This window comes from Malaclemys terrapin, chromosome 4 (assembly GCF_027887155.1).
Source record: "Malaclemys terrapin pileata isolate rMalTer1 chromosome 4, rMalTer1.hap1, whole genome shotgun sequence".
In the NCBI taxonomy this organism is placed as follows: domain Eukaryota; kingdom Metazoa; phylum Chordata; order Testudines; family Emydidae; genus Malaclemys; species Malaclemys terrapin.
The window spans coordinates 28,385,171-28,411,856 of NC_071508.1; the positions used below are offsets into that span (position 1 = coordinate 28,385,171).

The following is a 26,686-nucleotide window of genomic DNA, read 5'->3' on the forward strand; positions in this document are numbered from 1 at the left end:
GCCCCACCAGTTCCTCTGGAGATACTTAATGCTATTTAAACTAGGTAGCTTTAGTAAACTAGGGGGGTTTGAGGGAAGTCCAGCTGTTGGTGAAAGACTTAATGCTACATCAGTAAACAGGTTGGCAGGGGCCCAGTGATCTTGATCTGCTTTAGTATTCTGGAAGAAGAGAAGCTATGTCTAGCCTGGATGTTGATGGACTGGTCTAGGAACAGGGTGGATTTGATTTAAATCACTAGTCAGGAAGACTCAATTTAATCATGGATTTCTACATAAAAGTGCATTCTTGTTGGTTGTTATAACCTTAATACATGTTCTTCCCAACTCAGATGTAGGTTTCATTTTTAGAAAGTACACACTATACATTTTTAAACTGATTTATTTTGAAAACTTTTCAGTTGAGTTTTACAGCTATATAAGCAAATGAAAGATTGTTTGGTTATTTCATTTACCAAAGGTAACTGAAGCAGATATTTATGAAGTCATTGGGAGGTGAACTATCTCCAATTCAACAGGTTAATCATAATATTTGGAGGATTTTCTTGCCATGCTGTATTAGGAAGAGAAGATCATCTGACAGACATTTAAATTGTTTTATTTAACTAAAACAACATTAAGTATTCTGGATTTTTTTCTTCAACAGCAAACATAATATTTTAACAAAAAAGCATGTCCCTCACTTCACATTTATCTCCAGACTTCTTCTCCTTGTCCAGATCTATTCCGCCCCCCAACAATCTTCTATTCATTTAACTTTTTGAAACTTTGTGCTTTTAGAGAAAGGTAAGGGATTGACTGTGTATGCAAATTTGCAGTGGGACAATAGGATTGAGGTCTGTTATTTCTCACCTCTCTATTTATTTAAAAACATTTTTGCTGTTAAAAGCATGTTACCTCTGGAAACACACATTCTCAGTTTGAGAAGTGCAAAACTGAACATCTCTGATGGTATCTTCTAGACTGAGCATAGATAAATCATTTAGGTTAATCTTTCTATACAGAAGCCCCTGGAACCCCATAAAACTGGGTCCCTAATCCATGAACTATTGGAATTCATTTACAAAACTTTTCTTAGACATTACATGAACATAGTCTCATACTAAAGAATTAGAATTTATAATCCCTATTCCATGATGAGATATTTGAGCTATAATGTATCTTAATTAAAACTATCTTGAGTGGTTTTTTTCCCCCCCAAAAAGCATTTTATCAAAAAAAGCTGATTTTAAACCAATTGTTTTTTTAAATTTCTCTACCCTGTCTAGGAACCATCACGTGGCCTGTTTACAGGGCTTCAGCCTAATTCTCTAGAATCATGCAGCTGGCTTAACAAGCAACCAGTGTTAGTGCATTGGGCATGGCCTTGTTTTGCACCAAGGCTCTAAGTAGCTGCATGGATTAAGGCTGCACAGACAAATGTCCTTTTTAAAGATGCTGCTGTCCATCAGTCACTGACTGGGTCTTCTGGCTACCATACACACAGCCAATGGGGAGGGAGGTGACATTCATCCAATACACAATGCTTCACCTGCAAGGTAGTGTGTAAGCTACCCAAGGCTTGAGTGCTAGGAGGACTTCTGGTCCTGTGCAGTTCATAACCCAGTTCTTTAGTGGCCTAGCTCAGTGTCTGCCACTAGGTTGGGAATTTCCCATAAACTGAAATGTTCAGCTTGGTGGGTGCCAAACAACTTGACCCACACCTTTCTTCATCTTAATCTCTACTTCATTAAAACCATTTTCCCATCCCTGGTATCAGGGGAAGAGCTCCTAGCCCCTCTGGAGGAGGGGGGGGAAGAGGCTGTCCCCTATTCCTAATACTCTCCCAAAGTCAGCTCCTAAAAGGGGCTAGGAAAGAGCAGTTGCCTCTACAAATAAAGTGATTGAATCAAGAACTTTCTTTAGCCCTTATCAGGTGAAGTTTGTTTAATGGTATGTAGTCTTAAATTGCTCCTGGCTAGAAAAACCTGTGGAAAACTATACAACCATTTTGGGAGATCTTGGTCCTGGAGGCTTGATCTTAAGCAGAAAGATTTTCTTTTAGATGCAGTAAGACTTACCCAGCTCTGCAAAGGCATAATAGTAGGGAAAGAAAGCCAAGCATTCTAGCGGGTGTATCTTTGAGTTTAACAATACATGTAACACCAGAACTGGTGCTGTACAACTGGGAGAGTTGGACAAAGCCTGTTGGGGAGCTAAACTTATCTGCCTTTGATCAAAATGCTGAAGTCCATGTTTAGCTGGAGCATATGTATCTTTAAGAATAAATTAGCATTATTTGTAGTGCAGGAGAACCAAACAGCCTGTCACGGACCAGGACCCCCCTTGTGCTAGGTGCTGTACAAACCGACCAAAAACAGTCCATGACAGTTGGGTGACACATGGCTATAGGGGATATCTGCACTGGGAACAAGAGGCAGGGGAAGAGACTGAAAAGAATCCTAGAAGTGCAGTAGGGCTGATGCTAGAAGACCTGCTGTCCCTCGGATGCTTCTTCCAGACCGGAGATGGTGTAGAAAGGAGACAGCTAATCGTGAGGGCCAATCTGCAACAAGGAAGAGAAGTGCAGAGCGCTGAGGTTCCAGACCTTGGTCTTAGGGCTGGGCCTAGGGGCCAGGCTAGCACTCCTCGCAGGGTGACTGTACCCAGCACGGCTAGCACAGTGGGAAGCAAAGGTTGGTTAGTGCCACTCTCCAGTTTTCAGAGGAAACCCTTCATAGATGTGCCCTTCTCCCCTGCACATTTTTGGACACTTCCTTTGCCCCACCCCCCACTTGTTTTTTTCCTCCCACCACCAATTGCATTTTACCAATGAAATGGGGGGGGGGAATCCAATCAACTGAAAAAGCTGCTCTGTTTTTATCTATTTTATCCAAATAAATTTTCTAAATGGAAACTTATTCAGGGGTTTGAAACCCACCCCCCTTTTTTTTTTTTTTTTGACAAATTTTGTTTGAACATGTTGGTTCAGTTCTATGCTATTGATCTTTAGCAGCTTTCAGGCAATGAGCTCTGGTCCTTCTCTGGCCCCTAGCAGCAGAGGATCTAAGCACCCCACTCTTAGTGGATTTATCCTCACAGCCCCCTATGCTAGTGCTCCTCCACCTGCCTTCCCTGGGTTTGCAGATGGCACCGGGGTGCAGACAGGAGCTAGGCCAGAGCTTAGAGAGAGAGGCCGGGTATGTGCTCAGAGGCAGAAACGTAAAGGCCTAGGGAACTTTTACAGAAAACATTTAGGCTTGGAGTGAGCTTACATGCCTATGGGGTTCAGTAGCTGCCAGGCAGGGTTTTGTAGTGCAGGGGTGCCTAACACTGGTCCTCAGGCAATAAGTACCTTTGTGGATCTGGGCTGAAGGGTCTCAAAAGGGCTCCCAACCTTTGAAGACTGTGCCCTTCCCATAAGTCAGATATGAATACCTCAGCCAGGTCCCCCCATGCTCATCTCTCTGCTGCACCTAGACACCAGCCCCCTCTATGTTTGGGAAGTCCCCTCTCCCAGTGCTGTAGAGACCCCTGCAGAGTCCGTTCAGTGATGGCCCAGGCAGGGCCCTGGGATGCTGGCTATGTGTATCTACTAAGCCTGTAGCAGACTCACCCCCAGGGACGATTTAACAGCAGAGAGCTTGAAGAAGACACGTCTCCCCTCTTCTGGGCAGACCGTTTTCATCTCCTCCTGGCTCATCCTCAGCAGCTGGTTGCCATTGAGCACGCCAAGGCACTTCACCGTGCTGCAGGGAGACAGATAGATGGTGAGGGAGGGGTAGCTAGGTGCACAGGGCAAGGAGTAACCCCCTGAGATCAGCTACCTGGTAAAGGGCAGGACTGCAAAGAAAAACAATGGACTGAGGAAATGGCAAAGCTCCACGGTCGGACCATCAGCAGGGGAGACGGGCCTGGCGGGCGTGGTCTCTGTTCTAGCAGCAGCCGGAGCTGGACACAGGCAGATCTGCGCCAGGGGAGGTGCAGATGGATGGTGGGGGGGGAGGGGGCATTTGCTGGAATGTACTATCCAAGATGGGGAGAGCTGGTACCAGTACTTAGGGAAGCACTAACTGGGGCAAGAGGCACTAGTCAGTTTCGTGCATGGGAGTGGCCACCTGCCCCTTCTAGGGCATAAGGATCCTGCTTTCTTCCCTGGGGTTGGAAGTGGGGGTTGTTCTTCCCTCCCCCCCAGGTATCAAAGTGTCCTTGACACCACGGTCCCACACAGCTCTGGGCCAAACCCCAAACTGCCCAACGGTGGCTTGGCCAATTCTGTGCCACTGAAGTCAGCGGGCACAGGATCAGCCCCCAGGGTTTCAGGATTGGGCCTGATGTGACTCAGGGAGACCAGTGGGGTGATGGCAGGGAGGGGCCTTTCTCAGAGAGAGAGGCTGGTTTCCAGGGTTAGTGACTGAGACGACCTACATCTTGGAGAAGCCCATGTCCCGCAGCCAGGCCGTCACCTCCACCGGCGTGGAGTGCTGCTGGAGACCAGGGGAGCTGCTTGGCGCCTAGATCCAAAAGAGAGGAGGGGACTGAGGAGTCTCACAGCAAATGAGAGCTAATCACGTCCCCCCAACAGACAAGCGAACACTTCCCTCTCCCAGCCACCCCGCAAGCCACTGCCTTCAGGTGACAAGCTCTCAGAGCTGGTGTCTGCTGGATGGGAGATTGGGAGCCTTTAGCACAGTGCAGGGAATGAGATCAGGAAACCCCTATTCTACAGCCAGCATGCGCTGAACCGCTAGCAAGCTAGTTCCCATAATCCCAACCCCAGGATGTGGGGACAGCGCCCCAGCACGGGAAGGCCCAGCCAGGTCAGTGGGTTGCTGCAGCTTGGAGTGGAACGGGGGGACCTACTTGGTTCATGCTGTTCTCCACAGGCTCCTGATCCACTGGCCCCACGATGTTATTCGGGATATAGCCCCTCTCGCCGGCGCTGTTTCTAGCAAGCCACCACTTCTTCCTCTGGTCTAGAATCTGAGTCAAGGGACACAGCGTAATTCAAATCAACCCCCAGGAGCCCAGGTGGTGAATGAGTGAAAGCCGTCACCCCGGCTACCAGAGCAGGGGGTCACCCTCATGGCAATGCCAGACTCCCAGCATGGCATGGGGACTGTCTAGGGCATCTATTGGCAATTAGAGGCCTAGGCCTGGTCTACACTAGGGGGAGGGGTTGATGTAAGATACGCAACTTCAGCTACGGGAATAGCGTAGCTGAAGTCGATGTATCTTATTTCGATTTACCTCCCATCCTCACGGCGCGGGATCGACGGCCGCGGCTCCCCCGTCGACTCCGCTACTGCCACACGCCCTGGTGGAGTTCTGGAGTCGATGGGAGCACGTTCGGGGATCGATATATTGCGTCTAGACGAGACGCGATATATCGATCCCCGATAGATCGACCACTACCAGCCGAGCTGGCGGGTAGTCTGGACATACCCCTAGAGACTAAGGCCAGACAGGACCATTCTGATCTCCTGCAGGGCACGGGCCAGAGAGGGTCACCCAGTGATTCCTGGCTGACACCAGCTGAGGATCAAACTAAATAAATATCACACCAGATTCTGGACTGATTGGACTGGGTTCCTGGGGAGACAACTCCAGGTGCCTGCTGTGTAATGCAGTGCTACTGTCCCACCACCCATGACACAGTGTGAGATATGGATCCATCAATCTGAAGGCCAGAAAGGCCCCTTCTCCCCATCGTTTGACCTCCTTCATAGTCCAGCCCAGAGAATTGTGCATAGTGTCTAGTCCCTGCTGTAATGTGTCACGCTACTGGGCCATCAAGTCCAGTGTGCTGTTTCCAGATGAAAACAAACAGCCTCTCCCAAAATTGCATCTAGCCAGACGTGCCCAGGGAGGAGGTGACATTTCCTTCCTATCCCCCGCCCACCTCCCCAAAATCCGGGACATCCAACTTCCACTCTCATGAGACCGGAGCATACATTGTTATAGTATGGGCATTATTAGCGGGCTTAATTTTAGTACATGTCTGAAAACCCAGTACTGGGCACAGTACTATCGGTAGCAGCAACCCCCCACAGGCCGATCCTGTGCATGATATTTAGTCCTTGTTCCCTAGCCGTGCCATTGTGCAGCCTCTGGGCTGGTGGCATTTAGCTATAGTCAGCAATCAAAGGTCATTCTGTGCCTTGGTGCTGTAAGCCCTCTCTGCCTGTTTTCCAATCTCCGTTCACTTTGATCCACCAGTCCCTAGTAGCCGCCCTCCCTCTATATCTGTAAGTAGTCCTAGAGGAATGCTCTGTGCTTTAGAGAGAATGAAGACGCAGTTTCCTCCCAAAGGTATCTAAGTTCTGACGCCAAGACCGCCTAGTAGAGACTGAACAATTCTCTGGGTTCATAGGACAGTTCCTGCCTTACCTCCAGCAGTTCCCCTTTCACGACAGTCAGCTCCTTGTTGTTCCTGGCCTGGAATTCATACATGGCTTGCATGCGCTGAGGTGGACTAGAAGGAGCTCTGGAAAGAGACCATGTATGGACTGTGACCATCTCAGGCCTAGATCCCTAGGGAGCCAGCTAAGAGATCCAGCTGCTTCTTCCAAAAAGAGAACCCCATCCTGATCTCTCTCACAAAGCTCCTCATGGCATGTAACTATTGATTTCAGTACTACTCAAATCACCAAGAGCAGGTCTAGACCCACAGGATTTTTATCTAGACACAGCTAGAGGACCTGATCCTGAAGGGTGCTGAACACCCTCAGCTCTCATCGCCCCCACCATGGGAGTTGCGGGTGCTGCCCCCACCCACCCCCCCAGAAGTGCTCAGCCCCTTGCAGGGTCAGGCCCATAGTCTGTTACTGTTGGGAGAACAGAGCCACTCGGCTACCCTGACACACTCAAGGTGAAAGAGCAACTGGCTGGGGCCAGGTGACCCAAAGGTGAACAGCAGGGGCTTGGGAGGAGCTGTGGGCTTTGCCCACAGAGATGGCATAGACAGCAGTCAGGAGTGGCAGGATGGCATGGAGAGAGCTCTCAGACCATGGGGTGGGGGGCCAGGACAGGGTGACCCACTTTCAGAGGCAATAATGCAGCGAGCAATTAAGATACTCGACAAGGGAGCTAAATGAGCTACTCATTTGTTGTCTCCAGCGGGTTTGACCTTCCTGTCTCACACAGACCCTCTTTTGTTCCAGGGATGCTTCCCCCATTTCTGACACAGCGTGAACTGCTGAACCCAAGGGTGGACAAAGCCCCCACCTTGGGTTTTCCTCCCTGGCATCACTGCAGCTGACAACAGGGCCCCTTTGTAATGAGCTGCCCTGGCACCCACCCACAGGCTCAGCGACATCCCAGGATGGAAGCACGGCTCTGCTGGCAGGCTGAGACCAGTCAGCTGTGGCAGATTCTTCTGCTGGTAGGACAGAAAGAACCTTGTGTGTGTAGCAACTGCTGTGGGAGTGTGTGTGTAGCGTGTGTAGGATTTGGGGAACAGGACTGTGTTGAGCAAGGTGTGTGTGTGTGTGCGCACTTGCGGTCTCAAGAGGTGATCCCAGCAAGTTCTAAGTAGGAGTTATTTGCCCCACATAGCCAGGGGCCCTGTGCTGCCTGTGTTCATTAATTCACACTGAAGTCCAAGGGGCCTTCCTGGATGCAGTGTACTGGGACATTTCTCAGAACCTCAATAGGAAGCCGGGCCAGCCTAGGGACAGGAGCACGTACCTGGATGCGGCGTGGTTCTGGCTTCCCAGGGGCTGCTGCATGGAGAGACGATAAACATGCCTTAGTTACATCCTAGGGGGGCATTCCAGGGAAGCTGAGTGTGGAACAAGAGTCCTTCATGGCGCCCACTGAACAGACGTGTGATAACCCCCAGAGCCAGAGAAACAGCCTGGATAGGCTACGCAGCACGTGTGACCCCGGCAGCTTCTGGTCTGCAAACATAAGCCTGTCTTTCCAAGCTACAGAAGAATCTCCCTCAGCTGTTAGCAATAGTAGGGCTTTGATCACTGCTAGACCCTGGGTGGAGGGGCAGCAGTCCACACACAGCAAATTCTGCATGCACTAAGTCCCTGGTAGGGGACGTAATCCTTTCCCAGAGACTCACTCACTGCACAAGGTGCCAAGTCACGGCCTGGCTACAACCTTCTGTTCAGTGTTTAAAGGGAAGGATGGGCTTACAGCAGTGCAAAGCATCTTCCCCTCCCCTGGACTCTGAGTTCCGATGTCTGGCTATGGTATACCTATAGCACTTTAGCATCTGAGTGCCTCATAACCATTCATGCAGCTGTCCTAAGACTCCCTGGGTGAGACAGAGCAGTGCTACTGGTCCATTTTGCAGATGGGAAATTAAGTCACGGGTCCTCAAAGGTATTTAGGCACCTAACACCTATGGAAGTTAAGTACCTGAATATCTTTGAGGCTCTCTGTCTAAGTGACTTGCCCAAGGCCATATGGGCAGTCAGTGGCAGAGCAGGAGCTTGAACCTGGGTCTCCCAGGGCCCAGGCTAGTGCTCTAACCACTAGACAACCCCCTCTCTCTTACAAGGGGGTCCGGGGCCAAACTGCCTCATCAGTTTTGCTTCTGTGAGATGAGCCCATTAGATGTCCCTTGTGCTATTCCCCCTTCCCAATGACAGTGCTTCAAGTGGTCTGAGAGTGATGTGAGGGGAATCTATCGTAATCTGGGAGTACCAGCTTTGGGAAGACAGTACTTAAAGTGCACCCCTCGGCCACCCAGCTCAAATTTTAATTTGTGCCGCCATGAACAGCCTGGCAGTCAAGACTCACCCTCTCCACGTGAGTGGCGTTCTCCCTATGGGTCGGCAGGGGGGGCACCCACCCATCTGAGAAGATGGGGATGTAGGGAGGGATGAACTGTCCGCCTGGGTACTCTGTCCTGGGATGGGGAAGAAAGAGAAGACTTTGCAATGCTGGTCTCCAGACAGGACTGTAAACACGTCTCTCTAATCACCGGCAGCTGCATAGGGTGGGTGGAGCGACTCGAAGGGGGACCCATAGCCCTGACAACAAGCAAAGAACAGGTCAAGGGGCTCAGGCTGGGAAGGGAGGCACCAGTCAGCCCTGCAGGAAGGTGCACATGGGGGTGGAGGGGACGATGGAAAGCTCAGTGAATTGGGCTGCTGGTTCCGAGCCGGCTCGGGCTGGTAGAGACAGATGCTGTTCCTGGATGTCTGATGCCCATTTGGGAGGAGCTGACTCTGCCCTCAGCACAGCTTCTCTCCCCATCTCAGGGCTGAATGGGCAATGGAGCTCGAGCTCACCTCTCAGACCAAGACAGGGCTGGGTAATGCGGGGAAGCTGTTGCCTGGGGCTAAAGAGTGGACTTCAGACCAGCAACTACAATCCGGATTATCATTAAAGGGGGAGATGGCTCCACTGGATCCCAGTTCGAGTTCTTTCCATGTTCGCCGGCTTAAGATCCTCCTCGTTAATAGCAACGGATGGTGCACGTGCCAAGCAGCTGTTCCGCACCCTGCTGGCTCGGCAGAGGGAATGGCCTGGATGCCGAGGGATTCTCCTCACCTCGTTGTGTGCCAAGCCTTGCCCAGACTCTTCCAGGTGTCACGATCCTTTTTCTCCAAAGACTCGTCCAGCAGGTCGATGGCTGCCTCAGTCAGCAGAGGGGAAACAATGGAAGAAGCCAGGCTTGGCCAGGGACAGGTGGATAAAATCTGTATATTGGGCAGATGGGGAGGAATCACAGTGATAAGTCAGGTCAGCCCAGAACCTCCCACCTCTGAGGGTCATGTCCGAGGGCAGCTGTGTTGTCAGGGTGCCCTCCTCATGCCTGCTTTGGGTGCAGCTGGGGGTGATGAGATGTTTGCAGGGAGATCTGTAATTGTGAAGCGCACAGCGCTGGGTGCAGGGGAACGGTTCACACTATCACTGTGCAGCAGAGCTCCAAAGTGCTCTTTGAACAGAGGCAATCACACAGCCCTTGGGGGCAGCGGGCGGATGCCGGTTTTACAGATCAGGACATGGAACCACAGAGAGGGGAAGTGATTTGCTCAAGGTCACAAAGTGAGCCAGCAGCAAAGCCAGGAATAAAAGCCAGGAGTCCTGACTCCCAGGCCTGTGCTTTAATCACTAGCCCATGCCCTCTCCTGGTAGCCATAAGGCTATGTCCTGAAATTTTTACTGCCAGGGAATATCCGGGGTCGCTGAGATTCCTGTGGTGGGGAAAAATATTCATGGAACCCATTGCCCACTGTGAGCTGGCCCCCCTCTGTGCCCACATAGGACAAAGGGGCTTAGCTCTGGAATTCCTGGCAGAAGCCACAATGGCAGTCTCTACACCTATCCCTGAAGAATGCAGTGTGACGCTGCTGCTTGCTAAAGGAGCCGATTGTCCCCTAGCTGGGTGTTTGGCCCGCTGTCTCATCAGGTTTCTCTTTGCTGCTGCAATGGGCATGTGGGATACAGCAAAGGTAAATGACAGAACCTTGCAAGCACCAATGAGACAAGAGGATGGCGGTTCCTTCCCTGTGTGTAGTTTTGCAGCTGATGGAAGCACTGCAGGTGCGTATGTGCTTTCCTTATTTGGTGAGGCTCCGAGACCTGGGCTTTGGGATCAGTCAACACTCAGTTTTTCTGGAGCCCTCAATCCAACTTAGGGTGACCAGATGTCCCGATTTTATAGGGACAGTCCCGATATTTGGGGTTTTTTCTTATATAGGCGCCAATTACCCCCCACCCCCGTCCTGATTTTTCACCCTTGCTGTCTGGTCACCCTAATCCAAATCCCAGAGTATGAGTTTTGGGGGAAGTTCTTCACCTGGGATAAGCTGGTTTAGTTCCATTGAAGTCACAGAGATGGTGGCAGCTCCACCAAAGCTGATGGAGCTGTACCAATTGACAGCCGCTGAGGATCTGGCCTGCTAGTAAGTAATTCCCAAGGAGAGCAGGATCAATTTGGAATAATGGTGTCATTAGGAGAATACGATTCACATCCTGGTATTTTCCAGCCTGCCAGCCCATTGGATGCATGGATACGAGGGGAGTCAACCTGCAGCCCTGTCAATGAGATGGATCCTAACCGTCTGGGATACTCACGAAGGAGAGGGTGGAGAAGATGATTCGAACCAGTTCCGGGGCACTGGGCTGCTGCTGCAGCTTAGGTTTCAGCTTCCCCTGTGCAGACACAAAACATAGGCGAAGCTTTTCACCTCTCTGCCTTGGCCCCACTGCCAGGGAGGTAGCTGCACCCTGGGCGGCTAACGCAAGGAGGAGCAATGCAGAGGTGTAGCAAACTTGGCTGCAGCATGTGCTCTGTAACAAGTGTGTCTGGCTCTGGTAGAGCAGAGGAGTCAGCAGCAGAGCCCCCAGCACCCAGGAACTCCCTGCTGCATGGATATGACAAACACGTACCTATGCCGTATGCAGTGTTCTTGCTATTGCTGTGTGACCCGACTCCTGCAGGTGCAAGGTGTGGGGGAGGCTGCAGTCTTGGCGGGGCAGAGCAGAGACACCTGGCCAGGACTGCGAGGAGGAGCACCCCAGCCACTGCTGAACAGCTTTGTCCCAGGTAGGAGCTATTCAGCAACCGGATGGCCTGCCCCACGGCTGGGGACTCTTCCTCCTTGCAGGCCTGACTGGGGATCTCTGCTCCTCCAGGCCAGGATGACTGCAGCCTCTCCGGCACCTAGCACTCAGGTGTCTTGGGCCCCTTGGCCATGCGGGGAGCCCCCTGCAGCCCCACTGCCAGCACTGCCCTAGCCCTAACTCCAGCCAGACCCCCCACTTACTTTACAGCAACCTTAATAATTAAAATAATTAAAAATAGAAAAAAAATCAATATGAATCATTGAAATTAGAGACAATAAAACCTGAATTTTGCCAAGCCTACATACGCACCATCCGACCATGCCCCCACCACCCTGGCTCGGCATCCAGCAGGAGGGACAGCCAGGGGCATACAACACACTCAGCTCCAGCGACTCTTTTCTATATTGGTTCTCAGATCACACTCATCACCAAAGTTTCTAAGCGCCTAAGCAGAGGAACCCCATGGGAACAGCCATGCAAGACCAGACCAGTCCCCCAGCCCTCACTGCTTGTGCCAGGTCAGACCAATGATCCCACTAGTCCCATAGTGGCTGATGGAAACTTCTTCGGCTCAAGCGATAGGGCCTGAGCAGTGCCAGGGGTTTCCTGGCTCTAAGAGGTTGCCAAGTAGCCATAGATTTATCCCAGGGTTATAGGCACAGTGACCCCACCCTCCATCCCCAGATCCCTCCATCCCTGATCCTGTTTAGTTTCAATAACTAACGTGATTCCCTGGTGGCGCTGAGGGGAGTTGGACACAGGGGGTTGGGTGCACAGGGTCTCTGCATCCAGGCATTTATACCATGCTCATCTCCATTGTATCCCAGTGCTCAGTCTCTTGCGGGGAGGGGATAGGTTCCCCCGTTGGACTTGTGCCCTCTGCTAATTGGGCCGGGCTGTGTCTACGGACGATACAATGGTCTCTGTGTGCTGCTGCCATGGGCACCCCCTTGTTCGACCCACAGCCAGCTCTGCCCACCCAGCCAGTAGCCCCGACCTACCAGCAGGTTTAAGGCATATTTGATCTTCTGCAAGCAGGTCTCATACTCAGGCTCAGGGGGCAGCACTGTGAGGCAGAGAGAGAGAGATGGGAGGGAGCTGTCAGCCTGGTAGCTGGGCCCTTACACCCACCTCTCCCACACCGCAGCAAGCAGGCAGCCAGATGCTGACAGACAGATCGGCCTCCCCACCCACGCACTCTCAGGGCAGGTAGCTTCGCTCTCAGGAGTGAGCCCTGTCCATCTGACCAGCCATCGCCCCTCCTCCCTCCCCATCCCCTCTCCTAATAGCTGAGAACAGCAGAGAGCCTCAAGAGATGGGCCCCAGCCCCAGCTCTGGAACTGGCTCCTGGAGAGGCAGCCCAGGCCTGGGGACTGATCCGGGGCAGGAGCCACCCAGGCTAGGGTTACCATATTTCAACAATCAAAAAAGAGGACACGGGGTGCCGCCCTAGCCCCGCCCCCTCCCACTTCCCGCCCCCCTCAGAATTCCCCTACCCCCTACCTGTTCCCTGACTGCCCTCTCCTGAGACCCCCCCCCACCCTAACTGCCCCCAGGACCCCACCCCCTCTCTAAGTCTCCCTGTCCCCTGCCTGCCCCAACCGCTCTCTACACCCACTTCTCCTGACAGCCCCCCCAGAACCCCCGACCAATCTAACCCCCCCGTTCCCTGTCCCTTGCCTGCCCCAACCGCTCTCTACACCCCCTTCTCCTGACAGCCCCCCCAGAACCCCCGACCAATCTAACCCCCCCGTTCCCTGTCCCTTGCCTGCCCCAACCGCTCTCTACACCCCCTTCTCCTGACAGCCCCCCCCAGAACCCCCGACCAATCTAACCCCCCCGTTCCCTGTCCCTTGCCTGCCCCAACCGCTCTCTACACCCCCTTCTCCTGACAGCCCCCCCCAGAACCCCCGACCAATCTAACCCCCCCGTTCCCTGTCCCTTGCCTGCCCCCCCACCAGGCCGAGGGAGAGCCGCGGGCTCCACATGCAGCCAAACACTGTGGCGCTGCTCTGCGGGGGAGGAGGGAACGGGGGAGGGGGAGGGACTCTGGCTGCTAGAGGCCCGAGTGGCTGCGAGCGGCTTTCAATCAGGCCAGGCGTCCAATCAGCCGCGCCGTACTCTGCATGAGGGGAAGGGGGAAATCCTGGACATTTCTATTTTATTAGAAATCCCCCCCGGACGGCCATTTAAAGCTTAAAAATCCGGACATGTCCGGGAAAACCCGGATGGATGGTAACCCTAACCCAGGCCCTGGGACCCTGCCTAGCTATTAGGAAGGAGCAGCGGCTGTGCCAAAGGGCACGGAGCTTCGTTCATGGGGTAATTCCTCGCCTGCCCCAACATCATGAATAGCCGCATGCTCTCCGCTACCCACTCCCGGCTGGAGATATGGATACACCAGCCAGGGGCACAGACCCTAGCCACTTCCTTCCCCTGGAGGCCCACAGAGACCTGCCCCCAGATCCACCTCTCCCCGGGGGGCCCACCCAGAGACCTGCCCCCCAGATCCATCTCTCCTCGGCGGGCCCACCCAGAGACCTGCCCCCCAGATCCATCTCTCCTCGGCGGGCCCACCCAGAGACCTGTCCCCAAGATCCACCTCTCCCATCACAGGGTGTGTCTATACTCACTGCAGCTAGGACTGAGTGTCCCACCCTGGGTAGACAGACACACACTAGCTCTGTTCCAGCTACAGTGCTATAAATAGCATTGTGGCTGCTGCAGCACAGGCGGGGGCACGGAGTCCAGGCCTGCCCGAGCCCCTGGCTCCGCGACAGGGTGGGCAGCCTGGGCCATGCTCATGCCGCAACATGCACACGGCTCCACTCAAATGCGTTAGCCGAAGCAGAGCTAGTGCGTCTGCCTACCGAGGCTGGGAGGCTCACTCCAGCGGCTGTGGAGACATCTCCTCAGAGACCTCCCTAGGTCCTCTTTCCCCTGGGGCGGCCATGCAGAGACTGACCCCACGTCTCCTAGGAGTGCAAGGCCCCCTTCCCCCAACCCGAACCCTTCCCCCCCCTCACCTCCTCTCTCCTTGTCCTTTTTCTTCGACTTCTTCTTGCTGCTCAGTGAGCCGCTCGTCTCCTTCAGCTTCCCCACGAAGAGCTCGATGTCACTCAGCACATGGTTCAGGATTTCCTGCCGACACAAGCAGCCGGGATGTATCTGAGGCAGGGCGGGGCCCCAGGCCAGCCTCTATCTCTGGGGAGAACGCCCAGGCCTAGCCACTGCAGCCAGAGCACAGAGCAAGGTCTGCCCATGGGGTACCTAATGCTGTATATTGGCTGGAAAAGTCCTGCATTGGGACCGGACCGGCAGGCGTCAGAAGGTGGTGGAGCTCCTGCCCTGGCGCAAACCCGGATCTCCCCAGCTCCTCCTTTGGCTGTATCCCCCCTTCCACTTGCTGGCCGGCCCACAGTTCCTTCTGGGCAGGGCTGGGACACAACTTGTCCCCTAAGCCAGCTGGCAGAGTGCAGAGGCTAAAAATCCACCCAGCTACCTCCTGGCTGCTACTTCCCCTCCCTCTTCTGCCAGCTGCTCTCCAGGCCTTTCTAAGGCAGAGGGGCCTTTCTCCTCAGGCCTGGCAGGGCACTTGGCAAGTGCCTTCCTACGTGGGTCCCAGCCTGACACTGCAGCCTCCAGGAGGGTCAGAGCGTGTCAGTACCAAACAAGCTCTGTCCTACTGCAAGTTTGCCTGATGATGCACCAGGGGCCAAGCCTATCCTTGGGGCAGGCTCCACCGGGCGATGACGGGGGCTGCAGCAGTCCCAGGAAAAGCTGGTATCAGGGAAGCAGCTGGAGCAGTCCTGGAGCACTTACAGTGTCTTTGTCCAAGTCCTGCGTCGCCTGCAAGCTGGGATCCGTCCACTCGTCTCTCGGCTTTGGGGGCCGCGGCTGGTCAGGCGCTGCAATAGCCAGGAGGCTGGGGTCAGTCACAGCAGGCAGGGGTTTGTAGTGGGGTTTCCATTCCACGCCCCCGTCCGCCAGGGCTCAGACTTACAGCTCCCGCCCCCCGGCCCTCTGCACCCTCCCACAGCACCGCCCCGCGCTCTGCAGACATCAGTGAACGCGGCCTGGCTAAGGGGAGTCAGTATCATGAGCCCCATGGTACAGAGAGTCAGTGGCAGAGCTGGGAAGGGAATCCATGAATCCTGCTCCAAACCTGTACCTCCCTGGCCTGCCCCTCCTCCACGCCAACTCCCTTCCACTCACCAGCCCCTCCCTGCCATACCAGAGCCTGTTTACCATAATCCATGGAGGCTGGGGGATTCCGGGGCACCTGGTCTTGGCTTTGCCATGCTCGTGGTGCGGGGGGAATAAAGGGGTCTGGCTCTGGCGGTCCAGCCCACCTATCCTGGCTGGTACGTGGGGGCTTGCTGTGGAAGGACCCTTGGCTGTGCTGGGACAGCATGGTCTCCAAACTGCTCCTGAGAAAGGGAACAAGGAGGTCATCTTCTAGTAATGCAGCAGTAAGTGCTGTTCCTGCAGAGGGGCTGGGAGGGGAGGCTTCTTCTGCCACCTGGGGACACTGGAGGAGAAATGCCTGGTGACCCCTAGGAAGAGGGGTGGAGGAAACACATCCCATCCACGAGGGCTCTGTGTGACTCAATCCTAGGAGCACCCCAACTCTATGGAAGGACTGAGGGCACCTGTCTAGAGCTGGGGTGTGGGCTTGGGGACCTCAGAAGGTGGGGAATTTTCTTTGTACCTTTATGGGGGGGTTCCTTATCGGAAATCCAGGGTGTGTGGAGGGGGGTGGGGGCTCCTGGGAATCCAGGGTTGGGGGACTCTGTCAGACCTGGAAGTGCCCCAGCTGGAGACAGTGGTTGGGGGGTTGCACCTACGTTATCCTGCTGGAGACAGGCTCTCTGCACCCCATTACCTGAGCACGTCCTGACTCTCCCGTTCCCCTTTCCACTCCTTGACGGCCTTCTCCAGGTTGGCTTTCATCAGCTCTGCCTGATGGGAAGGGAAGAGGAACACAGCAGGACCATGAGTTCCCCTCCACAGCCCTGCAGTCGAGAGCAGCGGTCCCTATGCTGCCAATAGTGGGGGTAGACCCCAGAACATCCAGCTCTGAAAGCAACTGCTACTGGAGCTATAGGAGACTCTCCCTAGCAGCGTGGGGACAATGACACACAATCATGATTCCATCCAGTACAGGGCTGCAGTGACACATACACCCCATGCTAATAAGTCTCCCATTCCCGTGCTCCACAGAGGGGGCCAAGCCGCTACCTGAAGCCGTCCTTAGACCTGCTGCCGCCCACCGAGGCGGTACTGTGTAGCTGGGCCCGTGCTGCTCACCCCCAGCTGCTCGCACTGGAAGAGGAGGATGCTGCTCCCATGCTGGCTCTGCTCCCTCACGGTGACGGCCAGGAGGGAATTGTAGACACAGCGGTTGAGGACGGCAGCGCACTCCTGGACGCTCTCCAGGGGGTAGCTCTCCAGCTCCTCCTGCAGTGGTGGGGGAGAAGAGCAGGGGGGACGGGGCAGATCAGCGGGACATTGGGTGTCTCTGCTCTGCTGGAGATCCAAGCTCCTCTTCCATGGACATGGGGTGTGTGGGGAATCCTATGGGCCAGAGGCAGCATTTCCTGCCAGCCCTATGGCAGGGGATGAGGGTAAGCCCCCCAATTCGCTCTCCCCCAGGACCCCAAAGAGAGTGCATGCTGTGCAGGAGGGGCTGGGCCCTGCTGGGAGGAGGCTAAGATGGGCTGGGAAACCCCCATGCACCTTGGTCTCGATGTCGCTCAACAGCAGCTCATGGCCCCTCACTTGCAGGATCATGTCCTGTCCCCAGACCCGTCCTTGCGCATCCATCATCTTCAACCGCGCCACACAGTCGTCCACGCCACGGATGTCCTTGGAGTCCACGTGGACGGTGAGCAGGTGCTGGGGACACAAAGTACAGTGTCCAGGCCCTCCCCAGCGTCCCCCACCCCAGCCCCGACAGCAGGAGAGGAGACGCGTGGGGCACCACGCAACCTGGGGCGGGTCCCCGCGTGACATGGCTGAGCAAGGTGGCGGTGGCTGGTACTGGCCAGTGCAGAGCACGAGGCGGGGACGTCTTGTCTGCAATCAGTGGGGAACCCAGCCAGGGTGAAAGCCCAGAGGAAGCAGTGTGCACCAGCATCGCCCATCCTGGCGCACCAGAGCATACTGGGAAGGCCCCTTCCCACTGGGGTGATATGACAGTGTGGGGGCAGCTGGTCGTGCACAGGAGGCAGCAAACAGGGCTGCTAACAGGGGAGTTTGAGTGGGAGTTTGCAGGGGGAGGTGGAAGGGGAGGCAGGAGGGCGCGGTGAGTCGTGTGTTCTGTGTCCCCAGGTGCTGTGGACAGAGACTGCAGCAGCCATGAGCCAAGCAGCAGGGGACAGAATGCAGATGATTGCATGTGGAAGCTGCGGCATGTATATGGTGCTAGCAGGTAAGCCTGAACAGAGGTATGTTTGTATGAAGTGCCTCCTAATACAGTTACTGGAAGAAAAGATTCAAGGGTTGGAGATGCAAGTAGATACCCTGGTGGAGTTTAGAAGGGGGTTCGAGCAGCTGATGGAGGAAAGGCAAGGAGGGGCTGAAGGGGAATGCTCAGGGGTGCAGGTGGAAGCAGGGGCTGAGGACTATGAGGGCGGAATGTTAGGGGGAGAACAAGGGCAGTGGAAGCATGTGACCGTGAGAAGCAGGCCAAGGAAAAGGAGGGCTAGTGAAGGGGAAATAGAACTCAGGAACAGGTTTGGGTGTTTGGATAACGAGGAGGGGGGGCAGCAGGTGGTAACTGAAGGTGGGAGGGTGAAGAAGAAGAGAAGAGCAGCTAGTCCAATAGAGAGAGGGGAGGAGTTGATGGAGACAGCACCAAATCTGGGCCCCGGGAGGATACAGGATGGCACAAGGGGGAGTATAAGGGAAAATAGGAACGGACACAGGTTACGACTAGAGGGAACAGAGGATAGATTAGTAGATTGCACTGTCACCAGGCAAAGGCAGGTTTACGTGATTGGGGACTCCTTACTGAGGAGGTTAGACAGGCCTGTGACCAGGGCGGACCCAGAGAACAGAAGGGTGTGCTGTCTACCAGGCGCTAAGATATGGGATGTGGACCTGCGGTTGAAAAGGATCCTAAAAGGAGCAGGTAAGAACCCCTTGATAATCCTTCACGTAGGAACGAATGACACGGCTAGGTTCTCGTTAGAGAGAATCAAGGGAGATTATGCCAGACTGGGGAAGACGCTCAAGGAAATCGAGGCTCAGATCATCTTTAGTGGGATTCTGCCTGTTCCTAGAGAAGGGCAGCAAAGGGCTGACAGGATTGTGAGGATAAATAGTTGGCTAAGGGAGTGGTGCTATAAGGAGGGCTTTGGGATGTATGGCCACTGGGAGGCTTTTGGGGACAGACAGCTATTCTCACGGGATGGACTTCACCTGAGTAGGGAAGGAAATAGACTTCTGGGAGGGAGGCTGGCTCATCTCATCAAAAGAGCTTTAAACTAGGAAGTTCGGGGAGACGGTTGGGAGATGTACAGTTAATCTCCACGCCAGATTCCAACATTGAAAAGGAGAGTGATGAGATAAGAACAGATATAGCTGGGGGGATGGGATTGGACATAAGAAGGAGAGGGGGGATGAACAGTAAGGGGTCCGTAACAAATTGCATAACTAATGGGAGACAGGCTGAACAGCATACATTAAGATGTTTATACACCAACGCAAGAAGCCTAGGTAACAAAATGGAGGAATTGGAGCTCCTGGTCCAAGAAATGAAACTGGATATCGTAGGAATAACTGAAACGTGGTGGAATGGTAGTCATGACTGGAGTACAGGTATGGAAGGGTATGTGCTGTTTAGGAACGACCGGAACAAAGGTAAAGGTGGGGGGGGGGTAGCATTGTATGTCAATAATGAGGTAAGCTGTAAAGAAATAATAACTGATGGAATGGATAAGACGGAGTTCGCCTGGGCAATACTCACACTGGGTAAAAGAACTACTAGAGCCTCCCCTGGGATAGTGCTTGGGGTGTGCTATAGACCGCCAGGATCTACCCTGGATATGGACAAAGAACTATTTAATGTTTTTAGGGAAGTAAATACTAATAGGAACTGTGTAATTATGGGGGACTTTAACTTCCCAGATATAGATTGGGGAACAAATGCTAGTAGTAATAATAGGGCTCAGATGTTCCTAGATGTGCTTGCTGATCAATTCCTTCATCAAGTAGTAGCTGAACCGACGAGGGGGGAGGCCATTTCGGATTTGGTTTTGGTGAGTAGTGAGGACCTCGTTGAGGAAATGGTTGTAGGGGACAACCTTGGCTCGAGTGATCATGAGCTAATTCGGTTTAAACTAAATGGAAGGATTAACAGAATTAAATCGAAGACTAGGGTTTACAATTTTAAAAAGGCTAATTTTAATAAATTAAGAGGACTGGTTAGGGAAGTGGATTGGGCAAACATATTTATGGATCTAAAGGCAGATGATGCCTGGGATTATTTTAAGTTAAAGTTGCAGGAGCTGTCGGAGGCCTGTATCCCGAGAAAGGGAAAACGGTTAGTAAGCAAGAGATTTAGACCGAGCTGGATGAGCGACCGTCTCAAAGGGGCGATTAAGAAAAAACAGAAAGCGTACAAAGAGTGGAAGAGGGGAGGGATCAGTAAGGAAACTTACCTTATTGAGGTCAGAGCATGTAGAGATGGAGTGAGAAAGGCCAAAAGCCGTGTAGAGTTGGACCTTGCGAGGGGAATTAAAACCAGTAGTAAGAGGTTTTATAGCCATATAAATAGGAAGAAAACAAAGAAAGAAGAAGTGGGACCGCTGAAGACTATAGCTGGAGTGGAGATTAAGGATAATCTAGGCATGGCACAATATCTAAACGAATATTTTGCATGGGTCTTCAATGAGGCCAATGAAAGGTTTAGGAATATTGGCAGCGTGACAGAGGGGAATACAGGAGGGGGGATTACGGTATCCGAGGTAGAAACCAAACTTGAACACCTTAACGGGACTAAGTCGGGCGGACCGGATGAGCTTCATCCAAGAATATTGAAGGAACTGGCACGAGAAATAGCAGGCCCCTTAGCGATAATTTTTAATGAATCTTTAAACTCGGGGGTGGTACCGTTGGACTGGAGAATAGCTAATGTGGTTCCTATTTTCAAGAAAGGGAAAAAAAGTGACCTGGGTAACTACAGGCCTGTCAGTTTAACATCTGTATTGTGCAAGGTCCTGGAGAATATTTTGAAGGAGAAAGTAGTTAAGGACCTTGAGGTCAATGGAAATTGCGACAAATTACAACATGGTTTTACCAAAGGCAGATTGTGCCAAACCAATCTAACCAAACCAATCTGATCTCCTTCTTTGAGAAAGTAACAGACTTATTAGATAAGGGAAATGCGGTGGACCTAATATACCTCGATTTCAGTAAAGCGTTTGATATGGTACCGCACGAGGAATTATTGGTTAAATTGGAAAAGATGGGGATCGATATGAAAATCCAGAGGTGGATAAGGAACTGGTTAATGGGGAGACTGCAGCGGGTTGTACTGAAAGGTGAACTGTCAGGTTGGAGGGAGGTCACCAGTGGAGTTCCTCAAGATTCGGTTTTGGGTCCCATTTTATTTAATCTATTTATTACTGACCTCGGAACCAATTGTAGGAGTGGGCTGATAAAGTTTGCGGATGACACAAAGTTGGGAGGTATTGCCAATTCGGAGGAGGATCGGGATATTCTGCAGGGAGACTTGAATGACTTTGTAAATTGGAGTAACAGAAATAGGATGAAACTTAATAGTGAAAAGTGTAAGGTGATACATTTAGGGATGACTAACAAGAATTTTTTTTTAGTTACAAGCTGGGGACGCATCGGTTGGAAGTAACGGAGGAGGAGAAAGACCTCAGAGTCCTGGTAGACCGCAGGATGACTATGAGTCGACAATGTGACGTGGCGGTGAAAAAAGCCAATGCGGTCTTGGGATGCATTAGGCGAGGTATATCTAGTAGGGATAAGGAGGTGCTGCTTCCGTTGTACAAGGCACTGGTGAGACCTCATTTGGAGTACTGTGTGCAGTTCTGGTCTCCCATGTTTAAAAAGGATGAACTCAAACTGGAACCACTAGGATGATCAGAGGAATGGAAAACCTGTCGTATGAAAGGAGACTCGAGGAGCTTGGTTTGTTTACCCTAACCAAAAGAAGGCTGAGGGGGGATATGATTGCTCTCTTTAAATATATCAGAGGGATAAATACCAGGAGGGAGAGGAATTATTTCAGCTCAGTACTAATGTGGACACGAGAACAAATGGATATAAACTGGCCGTGGGGAAGTTTAGGCTTGAAATTAGATGAAGGTTTCTAACCGTCAGAGGGGTGAAATATTGGAACAACCTTCCGAGGGAAACGGTGGGGACGAAGGACCTGTCTGGTTTTAAGATTAAGCTAGATAAGTTTATGCAGGGAATGGTTTAATGGGATAACATGATTTTAGTCAAATAAACAGCGTGCCATCACTGGTAAATAGTATCAATGGCCAATGAGGGTCTGGCTGGAGAATCTTGCCTACATGCTCGGGGTTCTACTGATCGCCATATTTGGGTAGATTGGCAGAGGCCCTGGTTTTTTGCCTTCCTCCGCAGCATGGGGCAGGGGTCGCTAGCTGGAGGATTCTCTGCTACTTGAAGTCTTTAAACCACAGGATTTGGGGACTTCAACAGCAGAGTCAAGGGAAAGGGGTTGGGATGGCTTTTGTGGCCTGCATCATGCGGGAGGTCAGACTAGATGATCATAATGGTCCCTTCTGACCTTAAAGTCTATGAGTCTATGAGTCTATGATGAGTGGGTGTGGAGAGGGCATTTTCTCCAGGGAGGGAAAACAGGCCACTTGGGCTTCTCCTACCTCCACGCGGTGCTGGAAGTCGCTTTGCTGCTTCAGTGTGGAGAGGGTGTAATCCTTGCGCTGGCCTGCAGGTGGAGAAGGGCAAGAGGAATGAAAGGGAGAGGCAGAAATCTGGGCAGAAGAAGGGGCTGGCTAACGGGAGCAGTGGTGCAAGTAGAAATCATTTCTTGCCAGTGCTGCACTCATGGGAGGGACACAAGGGAGGGCACGTGACCTCTCCATATGACTCCACCCCGCCCCCAACCCGGGGCCCCCACACTCTCCCCGTCCCCTCTGACGCCCCCCTTTACCTGTCTAAAATTTTACAACAAAATGATGCTTTGGGCCCCTGGTGCCACCTGTACTTCCAGGAGTCATTGAGGATCCAGCAGCACCCCACATTGAAAGCTTCTTAAATGAAAGAAAGATAGGAAGGACAGTCACCCCACTTTCCCTTAACACACTATCAGTGTCTTCCTTATGTCCAAACTAAGCTTCTGCCAGCTTGGCTTTATCGAAGGGTATGTTCACTACCAACGTTAAAGAGCTGCTGCGGCAGCGCTTTAACGTGGCTGTGTAGTCGTGGCCTGGCACTGGGAGAGAGCTCCCCCAACGCTGTAAAAAACCCACCCCCACGAGGGGAGTAGCTCCCAGCGCTGTCTACACTGGCACGTTACAACGCTGAAACTTGCAGCACTCTGGGGGGGGGGGAGGGGTTCACACCCCTGAGCAAGAACATTTCAGCACTGTAAAGTGGCAGTGTAGACAAGGCCTAAGTATTGCTCCCCGCCTGGCACCAGAAAAGCAAAGATGCTGCACCATTTGGGTTTGATGGGAAAGAGGCACAGAACTGTGTGTGCCATGTGCATCTTGATAGAACTCCAGCCCACCTTGTTTTATTATTTTCCTCAGCATGACATACAGGAGGGGGAATCAAAATCAGCCTGGCAGAACATGCATGAGAACTGTCTCTGGGCAGATAACCAATTGATCAAAATCACATTCTCTGATCTCTTGGGGCCAAATTCTATTCCCATTGAAATCAAAAGAAGTTTTGCTATTGAGTTCAATGGGAACAGGCTTTGACATCTGGAGAGGAAAGAACAAAACCACTCAAGCAATGGCTATGTTGCTTATACCATAGGTATCAAAGGCTGCTGACTCATGTGAGAAAGGCAGCAGATATCTGATCTTTGTCCATTGCAAGGGAGAAATCAGCAATCAATGAGGCTAGAACAGTCTTTGGACCATAACCAACTCATAAGTCCATCTGCAAAGGATCAAGGAAATATGAAGGCTCCAGACTACCTTAAAGTCCTCAGTCCCTTGGTTAGAATGCTCCCATCAGTATATGTTCATAGTCCAGAGGCTGGAGCAGGAATCAAAAACATGTCTAAACACCTTTCGTTCCCCCCACCCCTGCCCTCTTGAGGACTCCTGACCAACTTAACAGCACAATACATATGCTAACAAACTTAAACAAAGCCTTTGTTTATGTTTGTTAGCACATGTATTGTGCTGTTAAACCCATATAACGAATGAATGAATGCCCTCCCTAGCAGCATTCTGCTCCTTTAAGGAGCAGAGTGCAGCTCCACCCCTACTCCAGAGGGGCGGGGCCAGCCTCCCCAAGTCTTTCCGGTGCCCCGTACCCACTAAAAATCTCTTGCTGGTACTGCGTACTGGAGTGTACCACCCTACTTGCACTCCTGGGCAGCAGGTGCGGAGACATGAGGGAGGGGAAGGGGAGGGGTAGGCTGAAGGGAGGGGGACGCTGGTCTTACGGTAAATGGCTTTGCTGCTGGGCCTGGACGTGCTGTTGGCTCTGATGAAGTTTGGGCTGCCATTGCTGAACTCACTGCAGAGAGGACAGACATACAGACACCTGGTGCATAAGATCCCAAGGACCCTCCTCCCTCCCCCCCGAGCTTGGGCCCTTGCTCCTCAGTGCAGGGACCTGCTGGCACATGCCAGGTTGTGCAGCAGAGCCGGGCGAGTAGGGTTTGACGACAGTCGGCCTTTGCCTGGCCCCCACCGGCCTGTGAGGAATCTCAGAGGGTGCCTCCCCACCCAGGTGGGGAGATGCAGAGAGAGGAGTGCCTGGGCCCTGCTTGGAAGATGCCCCCTGTCCCTCAGGTTGGCTGCTCTGCCCAAGAGCCCTGGGGATGGTCAGAGAAGCAGCTGTCAGATGGAGCATTGATTGTATTGTGTGCCTGTGGGGTGGGGGAGCAGGGTAGGGGGCACCCCCGGAGCCCTAAGAGAGATGGGCACTCACTTGTACTGAGACTCGGTCCCGTAGCCAAAGTGCTCCATCATGGTCGGCCCAGAGAGCAGGCCCTGCAAAACAGAAACTTCAGAGCCCACACCCAGAGGATGGGATCAGCTGCAGAAGAGCAGGGTAGAGGGAGCTGAAAGGACGCAGGACCACAGTAGTAGGAGAATAATATGTCCCATTTTCGCCAGGACAGTCCCTTTTTTACGTCCTGTCCCAGCCGTCCTGACTTTTCTGGCAAGAGTGGGCATTTGTCCAGATTGCTCTTGCAAAGCTGATCAGCTGGCAAGAGCAAATGGGCCAAATGCCCACTCTTGTCAAAAGAGAGTGGGGTGCGGAGGAACGTGCATGGCGGTGATGCCAGACCTGCGCAGGGGGAGAGGCAGGGCTCGGGCAGGGGCAGGCAGGGCTCCTACCCCCCACCTCTGCCCCCTCGGCTCCAATGCACACCAGTCACTGACGCTGCCCTGCCCTCCCTCAGTATAGGGGCACACCCTGATCCTGCCTAGCCATGCAGCCCTCTGCAGGGAACAAGGGGCTTCCAAAGAGTGAGGTTTGGAGACTCCGGGAGGGTTGGAGGCTGGAGCAATCATTGTCCAGTGGGGGAGCCCAGGGAGGAAAGCTAATGATTTAGCCTTCACTGAAGGGCTTCAGCTAAACTCAGTCCCTGTCTTCTTCTCCAGCCTCCGCTCCTCGAACTCTTACCTTCTCCACAACGGGCTGGATCTGCCCAGAAGGGGAGGGGACAATGTTAGGCTAGCTCCCCGAATTACCCCAAATGCCTCCCCTCCTGAAAATAGATCCCCAGGATGTTTGGAAGGACTATAACCTCTCCTGCTTCAGGGCGCGAGCTACCTTTTAACTAACGGGGTCAGGTTATTTCACAATTGTCCACTGGGGAAGGGGGTTTCTTGCACCTTCCTCTGAAGTAGCTGGTGCTGGGCAGTGCCAGAGCCAGGACACTAGGCTAGATGGGCCTCTGCTCTGATCCCATGTGGCAATCCCTGTGCTCCTTTTGTCACAAAAGCTTGGTCTCTACTGAGCCCCGTGGCTAATCAGGCCTCCATTCTCGCCCGTTCCGTCTCCTCACAGCCACCGATGCCACTTATCAGACAAGCGCTGCGATCAATCCAAACCCTTCCTGGCCAGCTGCCTCCCCACAGCCCTGGCTCTAGCAAGGAGCACCAGGAAGTTGGCGGCGTCACGGCCCTGCCAGCCATCTTGCTGTTAAGAAGCCCCAGATCAGGCATTTTCCCTGCAGGGCTTGAAATGCTGGAGGGAGGGCAACTTGCCTGGTTTGAGAGGGAGATTCCCCTTAGTAACCATGTGTCTGAGTTGCTGCTGGTTAACCCCAGCTCATATCTATCCCCTTCCAGAGCCACACGTCACAGCACACCACGGCCTGTCAGCCGGACCCAGAGAGCAGGGGCCTTTCTCCAAACAATTAGCTGCTCCTCACAGAGTCTTCTCCCTGGGGAGGCATCATCAACCTGGACCTGCTTGCTGCTTACTCCTCCCTCACTAAGAGCTTGAAGCAGCACCTGGTGCCGGAAACTGGCGTCTAGGGGATACTGCAAGTCGGTTACCTGGCAGGTTGTCAGAGCGATGGCTCCTACCCGTTCTCCAGTGGGCGATCACAGGGGCATTCTCTCCTGGAGAAAGTCAGGGGAAGAGAAAGGGGCCAAGAGCTGCAGCTTGGACAATCTACAGCTTCGACTGCAGACTTTGATCTCCCCAGCTCTGGACTCGCTCTCTTGGTAACTGGACCCAGAGGGAGTGAATCATAATAATCTCGTCTGACGTGTGACACAGGGACCACGCCTGCTGCTCTTTGGTCTCTTGCATAGGGAAATCATCAACCCTGCAGGTCCCTGCCGATGCACAGCAATCCTAGGCTACAACAGCTTCAGAGCAGACCCTCTCCCAGCTCTCTCCAGACACCTCCACCCTCACTGTCAGCACCCTGACTAACCCAGCTCTGGAAATCCCTGCCCAGCTCTGCACGGCAGACACCTCCCGCAACCCCCCCCCCATA

The 26,686-nt window shown here is 53.1% G+C and overlaps 1 protein-coding gene across 1 annotated transcript; it reads right to left on the bottom strand.

Annotated features, from left to right (window-relative positions):
- Positions 1-363: 363 nt before the first annotated feature.
- On the bottom strand, positions 364-26,391 carry EPS8L3 (EPS8 like 3). Its single transcript, XM_054026093.1, has 20 exons — positions 26,238-26,391; positions 24,655-24,716; positions 24,164-24,237; positions 22,401-22,465; positions 17,251-17,409; positions 16,822-16,971; positions 16,397-16,473; positions 15,760-15,941; positions 15,334-15,419; positions 14,538-14,652; positions 12,513-12,577; positions 11,020-11,097; positions 9,490-9,638; positions 8,734-8,842; positions 7,624-7,700; positions 6,367-6,463; positions 4,840-4,959; positions 4,405-4,490; positions 3,593-3,725; positions 364-2,542 (listed from the first exon to the last, which is right to left on the bottom strand). Exons 2-20 carry the CDS (start codon positions 24,693-24,695, stop codon positions 2,525-2,527), a joined length of 1,881 nt encoding a protein of 626 aa, XP_053882068.1. The 5' UTR covers positions 24,696-24,716; positions 26,238-26,391; the 3' UTR covers positions 364-2,524.
- Between the last annotated feature and the right edge of the window lie 295 nt (positions 26,392-26,686).